General features: G+C 36.1%; 2 protein-coding genes across 2 annotated transcripts; one reads left to right on the forward strand and one right to left on the reverse strand.

The window, feature by feature from the left end:
- Positions 1 to 1,286: 1,286 nt before the first annotated feature.
- LOC124632916 (protein SDA1 homolog) lies at positions 1,287 to 3,664 on the reverse strand. The gene has a single exon (XM_047167927.1). The coding sequence runs from the start codon at positions 3,534 to 3,536 to the stop codon at positions 1,323 to 1,325; it is 2,214 nt and encodes a 737-aa protein (XP_047023883.1). The 5' UTR covers positions 3,537 to 3,664; the 3' UTR covers positions 1,287 to 1,322.
- Positions 3,665 to 4,092: 428 nt separating this feature from the next.
- On the forward strand, positions 4,093 to 7,736 carry LOC124632917 (ER lumen protein-retaining receptor). Its single transcript, XM_047167928.1, has 5 exons — positions 4,093 to 4,259; positions 4,353 to 4,612; positions 4,848 to 4,994; positions 5,688 to 5,793; positions 5,957 to 7,736. The coding sequence occupies exons 1-5, from the start codon at positions 4,169 to 4,171 to the stop codon at positions 5,989 to 5,991; spliced, it is 639 nt and encodes a 212-aa protein (XP_047023884.1). The 5' UTR covers positions 4,093 to 4,168; the 3' UTR covers positions 5,992 to 7,736.
- Positions 7,737 to 8,232: the final 496 nt, after the last annotated feature.

Below are 8,232 nucleotides of genomic sequence, written 5' to 3' on the forward strand. Positions count from 1 at the left end.
ATGTCACGTATGAGCTTATGCTTATATTGTAGTAGTAACTATTTTCCAATCATTTCTAAAGTAAAAAAGGCTGTGTGTGTAACTAAAAACTTTGAGGAATATAAAGAAAAACGGAGGGTCTTTTTTCCCGTTTTTGTACATGACAACGTCACCATTTACTTTCAGACCTAAGGCCCCTATCCTTGGAGGCGAGAGTCTTCTTGCGCCTGTACGACTGGCGCGAGGAGGCTCAGCGCCGGGGGGAAACCCCGTTACCATGGCAAGTTGTCGCGCAGCGGGCAGAGCTCCGGCGCGATCTCATGGTGGCCTGGAGGGAGCGACTGTCGCAACCCAGTGCAGGGCACGCCACCGTAGTGGTGGTAAGTCCCCTCTTTGAGCAGTGGCTCGGGAGGAGTCACGGCGCCCATCGTACCGCATGACGCAGGTCCTCACCGGACACGGTTGTTTCGGGAGGTACCTGCATCGAATCGGTCGTGAGGAAGGGCCTGGGTGTTACCACTGTGCGGATAGCCCCGAGGACACGGTGGACCACACAGTCCAGGAGTGACAGGGAAGGGCACCGCCGGGTCCTCGTCGAGGCTTTAGGCGGCGGCGCGGCGACCTCTCGCGTCCGGCGCTGGTTCAGGCCATGGTCCGGGGCGAGAGGGAATGGGATGCCGTCGCTTCCTTCTGCGAAGCGGTCATGCTCGAGAAGGAGGAGGCGGAACGCCAGAGAGTTCGCACCTCTCATCCCGGCCGCCGCGCTGGACCGTAGACACCAGGGGCGCCGGGTGTCGCGTGATGACTCCCGGCCACCCGTAGGCGTGGGTCTGTGGGAGGTGATTACGGGTGGCTCATCGTCCCTCTGTCTGCTTAGACGACAGACCCTCGTCGACAGCGCGCGTTGTACCACGCGCTCCTCAAAGAGATGTCAGCAACCCCAGCGGGGCCCAGTGGGGCCAAAGCCTGCCGGGGCTGCGGGTTGTTCAAAAGAGATACCGCGGCCCTGGTACATAAAAGGCCTATGACGGAACACGACGGTTTTTATCATTAGTGTCTGACACTCCCTCACCGCTGCTAACCCACATCGGGAGGGGTCATTTGATGATTTTTGACGTCGTTAAAAAAAAAGGCCCCTATCCTACTGGCATTGTATGGCGGTTGACGCACAGCACAAGCACATCTACCTGTTGTGAGAAAATATTTTACAGAAGGCCTAACTGATTGTCATTAGTATAGATTCATTTGTTATTATTTACTTTGGGTATAATCATGGATATACAAGGTATAATTTATAAAACTGCAAAAAATAGATATTTATTTTATTGTTCCAAAAGCATAAATTAGCGCATCTTCTTTTGTTTGATCAAATAATTTCTAAATGCAATTTGCTTATCCTTGAAAGATCTCTTGATCTTGCCCTTTGCCTTGTGTTTAACCATCTGGTAGTTTTTGGTTTTCCTTTTCTCCCTATTAGTTTTAGAGCAATGGATATTCTTCCTCCTATCTTTGTATCCATATTTGTCTCGCTCTTCTCGTCCTTTCATAACACTGTCTAATCTTGCATCCTTATCATGTTTCCTTTTTTTGTGAATATTTTCTATGGCAGACAGTTGTACTAGTTCCCCTGATTCATTCTCTTCTTCTATTACAACAGATTTACGTTTAGTGCCACTTATAGATTTTTTCAGTTGTGCTGCTTCAATACGTTTGAAATCTTCATCAGTGAAAATGGTTTCCATGGCTATTTCTCTGGCACTCTGTAGCTTTTCTTCCTTATTTTTTTTATCCAATGATTTACGTTGGGCTTTTAAAATTTTCCTGTCTGTGGTATTTTTGGTTGGTGCCTTTTTATTTTCTTCATTTGTGTTTTCTTCCTTATCACCATTGCCCTCTTCATTACCTTCTTCCTCCTCTATTTCTTCCTCTTCTCCAATTTCTTCAACTTCACCTTCAGCTTCATCTTCATCATTGCTGTCTTCTTCACTATCAGATATATTAATTTCAGAATCAGAAGATCCCACATCAACCCAATCTTCACTATCTGAGTCATCTTTCTTTTTGTTTGGTTTCTTAGATTTCTTTTCTGAATCCTTAATTTCTTCCTTCTCCAACAACACCTCTGAACCAGGTATGTAATCTTTGATTTCCATTTCACCATATTTTTTATTTTTCAGCTCAATTGACGCTTCTGTTGGTCTTCCTCTGTCTTTTTTGTGTAACATATCTGGCATTGACTGTCTGTACAGCTGAATCAATGACCTTGCAGCCATCATTACAGATTTTTCTTTGTAATTCTTGTATTGAACTAAATCTCTGAGTAAATCTTCACCAATAGCAAGTGGGCACCTAGCACATATTTCTCTTACTGCATTCAAGCCGACTGCCATGACATCAGTGGAATTCCTTTCAGTTATAAAGTTATTAGCTATTGCTTTCATAACTGGTTCTAAGACTTCTGGTGGAATGAGTTCATGGGAAGCTTGAGCCGCAAATAACAAGATACGAGTTACTTCCCGTTGATGAGGAAGAAGTAATCTGGCAATGAATGGGTAGTAGTTAAACAAGAATAGGTCATGTAGGCCAATCAGTCTGGAAATAACATCCAGCAACATCAGTTTAACTTCAAATCTGTCATTAGATGATTCCAGTTTCTTAAACAGTTTTTCAGCTAATCCTTGGGGATTATTTATCAAGTGCAAAGCAGAAAAGTTAAATATTGGGGCCTTCTGTTTTCTTTTTTTAATTTTCTTTGCCTGTTTCTTCACTTTTTCGACCATTTTCTCCCTTTTTCTTGTCTTCTTATTGAATTTATTTGAAATCATTGTGTCTCTAGGATCTATTTCATCTTCACTGTCAGAATTTTCTTCCTTTTCCTCTTCGTCTCGGCCCAAGAAAAATTTCAGTGATGCCACCATCACCTTAGTTATTTTAGAAAAGCAACCAATGTCTGCTATTATGTTCACAGTCTTCTGATCATTCCATATATTTTTATGATACAATTCAACTAATATATCAAGAGATAACTTAGCTGCTTTGGGATTTGAATCTTGTAACATGGAGAACATAAAGTTCTGTAAGGTTGAATTAAACTTCATATCTTTATGTTTCGTATTCATATTTTTGATATCTGTTATGATGTGTGTTTTCAGAAATTCCCTCAAATGTTTATCTTGACATCTCAACAATTGGAAAAATAGTTCCAATAAATCAAATGCTGTGATGAAATTTTTATTTCTTAACAAAATCAGGCATTTGCACAAAGAGAGGCGCATATCATTGTGAAGAACAGTGTTGTGAGTTTTTAAAATATCCACTATCTTCTGGGGAAATAATTTCATTTCGTTGAGGTAGCACTGGGCTACTTGCGCCAGGAACATGGATTGTTCATCTAGCTTTTTGTTATACTGGGTTGGGTTCAAGTTGAAAATTTCTAAAGTAGTTTCAAAATGAGCAAGTTGTTGATGAAACTCTTCTTTATACGAATCGGGGTCCCTCTTGATCAAGTTCTGTAACTGCGTCAAATTATTGGGCAGTTGATTGTTGTGCCGCACCATTTTGAATGATTAGCTTTATCACTTATATGAACACTAAAAACGTACAATTACTTCTTCATTTCACTATAAATACGTCGCAGTTTACCACCACCGTGGTACCAGATGACAATAATTATAACCTCAATGCGACAATCACATGCCTTCGCTGCCATAAATGTCAAAAAAGTAAATACACCGCCGATATTCTCATAATGTTTACTGATCAAATAATATTAAAATCGTATGTTTAAATTATTAACATTTATGCCAAAGAAACTCTTAAATTAATGGATAAATGGTTAGTTAGCTATTTGTTTTGGTTTTGTGTAAGTGACTATAAAGGAAGAGACGGTAAGACGATCTGTGCAAAGTCTTTCATTAACTTTCAAAGTGAGTTAGTTCGAAAAAGTGTTTTATTTGTAAGAAAAGAAGTGATGTCTGGCGGCACAAGGATCGATCATATTCTAAAATATAACATGTAAAAATAAATCACCAAAATAATATTTTTTGTAGGTATGGTCTTGCCACTTAAATATAACTGATAGGTCTAATTAAAAAAGTTGTGTCAATTGTGTCATGTCAATCAGCCACGTCATTTTTGCTTGAATGGTAGAGTGTACGCGGCGTAACTGAGATAAGCATTTCTGTGAAAAATGAATATTTTCCGTTTACTTGGTGATTTATCCCATCTCTTAGCTATTATAATATTACTACTCAAAATATGGAAAACCAGATCATGTGCGGGTAAGTTACACGGCCACTGAAACGATTCGATCAACCGGCACATTGATGTACATTTTCCAATTACAACTATTTGGATTTGGTTTTCGTTTTCAGGCATATCTGGAAAGTCTCAGATACTTTTCTCCGTTGTGTACACGGCGCGTTACTTGGATCTGCTAACCAATTACATCTCGGCGTACAATACGTTCATGAAGATGGTATTCATAATGGCCTCATACGCCACTGTTTACCTGATGTATGTCAAGTTCAAAGCGACGTATGACCACAACCACGACACATTCAGGATTGAGTTCTTGTTGATACCCACATTGGTTATGGCGCTGTTGATAAACCATGAATTCACAGTTATGGAGGTTAGTGTATTTTTGTTGATTAAGATTTATGAGCTTCAACTATGTAACACTGCTATATACATATGTAGTGTGGGCTGTAGATTACATTTCATAATGTACAAAGCATGACATAAGGCAGTACTTGGATGGTGTAAACCATGTAAATATTGCAGATACAGTTGATTTTATCTGATTTTGCCTTTAGTTTTATCTGATTGTTAATTAAGTACAATAAGATTGTTATCAACATTTGCAGGTACTATGGACATTCTCAATTTATTTGGAATCTGTGGCTATCTTACCGCAATTGTTCCTGGTGTCAAAAACTGGAGAGGCTGAAAGTATTACATCCCACTATCTGTTTGCTCTTGGATCTTACAGAGCTCTGTATCTCTTGAACTGGGTAAGACTATTAAATTATTACATTAAAAATATATGTTTGTTGTTAAGCAGAATTTTGTGGTCACTGTGATAAGAAGTGTTAATCTTATCTAATTTGTTTTGTCTCTCTTGTATATTCTGTTTGGGGATATAATAGACTAGTAAATTGTGGTGTATTGGTAAAATTTAAATAACAATCAATTTTAATTAACCATAATATCAAATGAATCCAAGTTACGGTTAAATGAAATGATTCATGTTGGGTGTTATTAAATAAAAATGAATGTGGTACTGTATTCTCAACAAAACAACTACAGGTTTTTTTCAATATGTATTATTCACTAGGTACATATAATTTTCCTTTATTTTTACTACACATTAGAATTTTCTTCATATTGATAGCATTGCTATTAAATTATTATCTTGTTCACTTGAAAATAATTGGAGCAACCAATCTATGTTCAAGCAAGTCATTATCACCTTTTGACAAGACATAATGCAGTATCTATACTTTTAATGTGGCTATAGTTTTCTTACACTTTAATTTATTTTAAAGATATATTTCTTCATAATATGTTATTCATAATATTTTAGTTCATTTTAAAATATTTTAAAAGTAAATTATTTCGCACCAATCTACTTTGTTTTACAGGAAAAAGCCATCATAATATATTATGCCCTTATATGTTAATGTGATACTATTGTCCAATTTCAGGTATACCGCTACGTTGTAGAAGACCACTATGAGCTGATTGCTATCATATCCGGTGTTGTACAAACTGTACTATACTGTGATTTCTTCTATCTCTACATAACAAAAGGTAATAATTTTATTTTGTACTGCTTCTTTCAATTATAAGCTTGACAAAAAACTTCCTTGACTGCACATGAATGATACCTTACAATGAATGCCTGATATTATCCAATTAGTAATAGACATAATATTAGTATGTATGCACTAAAATGTGTTTTTGTTTGTTCTAGTATTGAAAGGAAAGAAGTTGCAGTTGCCTGCTTAAGCGACAATTGGCAAGAGGATTGCTTTAAATCAATCTGACAGTTACGTCTGTGAATATATTTGTGTGAGCCAATAAATTACCTAAGATCTAGTTGTACAAACATTACCGGTATTGTACTGTTGTGAAAATGTTGATTAACTAATGGCAATTATGTGTGATTGTGTATCTTCATTAACTTGTACAGCCACAAGCAATAATAAATGGTCTTTTGCATTTATAACCAGTTCTAATCTTGTATACTAAGTGCTATCACCATCACAATACAATTATTGGCTACTGTACATAAATATTATGTACATATAAATAACATTTTAATGATATTTTTTTTATTATATTTTCTAACTCAAATTGATTTTAATTCATCTAAAGAATAAAGTAAAACCTACATTATTATAGATTTTTAAATCTAGCTATGAATATTGTTTGGCATCCATTTAACTATCATTAGTTTATCATATCTCCTTGCAGGTATGGTTAAACATTAGGATAAAATATAATTATTCATTGTTGTAAGTGATAAATCTTGAAATTACGTATCTAAGAATTATTATTTTGAAAATGAACTTACACAATTAAGAGATTACATGACTAGAGGCTTTAATTTCTCATTTTTGATTTCAAAGATTGCTTTAAAACAGGTTTCTCATAAATTAAGTTAAAAACGTGAAATGGCTGTAACAAAAGCCTTAGGCAGTATGGTTTGGAAATCGATATATCTAGTTTGTAATAACGTTAGTGCAATAGTCATTCATCTACTATTATCTTGGCATAATTAACCAATTTTTATTGTTCGTGACTGTACTTAATATTAAATGGTTAACCTATATAGTTATTGACAATATTTTCAGTGCAATTTAATTTTTAATAGCCACCTATTGTGACGCAAATAGTTAAATAACTTTTTAACAATGTATTGCCGAGGATATGATTTTGTATCTTACCTTTAGATTATATGAACTTTGTTTCTATTGTATTTTGTCATTTCTTCCCATTAGGTAAGGTATTCGACATTATGAATTTTAGACAATGCTTAATCAATAAGGGACTACTTTGTTTGGTACTTGCATGTGGTAAGTTTTGTACATTGAATGATGTATTTGTTTCCATAATTACTATCTCAAATTCTGATATGAGTTAACTTAGACCAAAATTAGTATTATGTGGACTTGTGTGCAAATTGCCGTGTCGGCGTGATCTGTGCATGGCATTTCAATGTATGGGATGTCAATTATTCCATGTATTAAACACTCCTTCCATACATTGTCACACAACTTATTAAATAAATATGTATTTAAGTGTACAATATTGTTTATTTTTCTTTTTATTTTTACACATGGATGCAATGGTAGACAGTAGCGATGCTGTTTTGTCATTGCTCGCGCAATTTTTCTTCACTACTGAGCATATTTTCCTCAAATCATGAATGCACAGGGTGGTTCTGAATTTTGTTTACTGTTCTTATTTATGAAGAATATTTGTCTTATTTATTTCGTTTCAGTACTGTGTTAGTAGTTACATACATATTTCCACACGCATGCTACTTGTGTTTGGGGCTTGGGGAGGGGCTTATACTTGTTTTGTATTAAAATATTGTGTTCAGTCATTATTCAAGCAAAATTCAAACCAGAATTGCCGAAGTTCTCCATAAATGTAGATCAAACATTGCGTTTTATACAGTTTAGTCGTAAGATCCTAATGTAATGTCTTGCTATAAGAATTTCTGAATAAATTAAATTTGGAAGTGATGAGTCGTTTTCAAATTTTATAGATTATGATAGGTACTTACGATACAAATTCCACCACTTCATAAGCGCCTACGGAGATAGGTAGCTAGGTAAAAAACACATTATTTTAGAATATGCAACTATATAGATAAGAATATCAGCCTGCGTGAAACTGCCTTCAACAAAGCGATCAATCATGCAAGGAGGGTATGCCATAGTGGAATTTTCCGAACATGGCATCAAGCAGCCTATATGTTTTCCCTATTCCTGGAGCGCGCCAACACTCTCGGGGAATTGCTGCTATCCTATTTAGCAAAAGTAACGTTAAAAACTCCTATTTTTTTTATCGATAGGCTCTCATAAAAAATACTGAAGTATGGACCTTAATACAAGTACAATCCAATCCAAAACGATTGGGTTTTAGCGGTCATTGGTGGGTATATGTGTACCTATTTGTATCATGGCGTATAGGCTTCGAAATTGTAATCACATACACAGCTAGTGTTTAGAGTTTAAA

This window comes from Helicoverpa zea, chromosome 9 (assembly GCF_022581195.2).
Source record: "Helicoverpa zea isolate HzStark_Cry1AcR chromosome 9, ilHelZeax1.1, whole genome shotgun sequence".
Lineage (NCBI taxonomy): Eukaryota > Metazoa > Arthropoda > Insecta > Lepidoptera > Noctuidae > Helicoverpa > Helicoverpa zea.

Excerpts from the sequence above, each read along its gene's own strand:
- LOC124632917 (XM_047167928.1), top strand. The coding sequence starts at position 4,169 with ATGAATATTTTCCGTTTACTTGGTGATTTATCCCATCTCTTAGCTATT. Across the intron at positions 4,613-4,847 it reads ATGAATTCACAGTTATGGAG|GTACTATGGACATTCTCAAT; the intron begins GTTAGTGTATTT and ends CAACATTTGCAG. Across the intron at positions 4,995-5,687 it reads CTCTGTATCTCTTGAACTGG|GTATACCGCTACGTTGTAGA; the intron begins GTAAGACTATTA and ends GTCCAATTTCAG.
- LOC124632916 (XM_047167927.1), bottom strand. The coding sequence starts at position 3,536 with ATGGTGCGGCACAACAATCAACTGCCCAATAATTTGACGCAGTTACAG.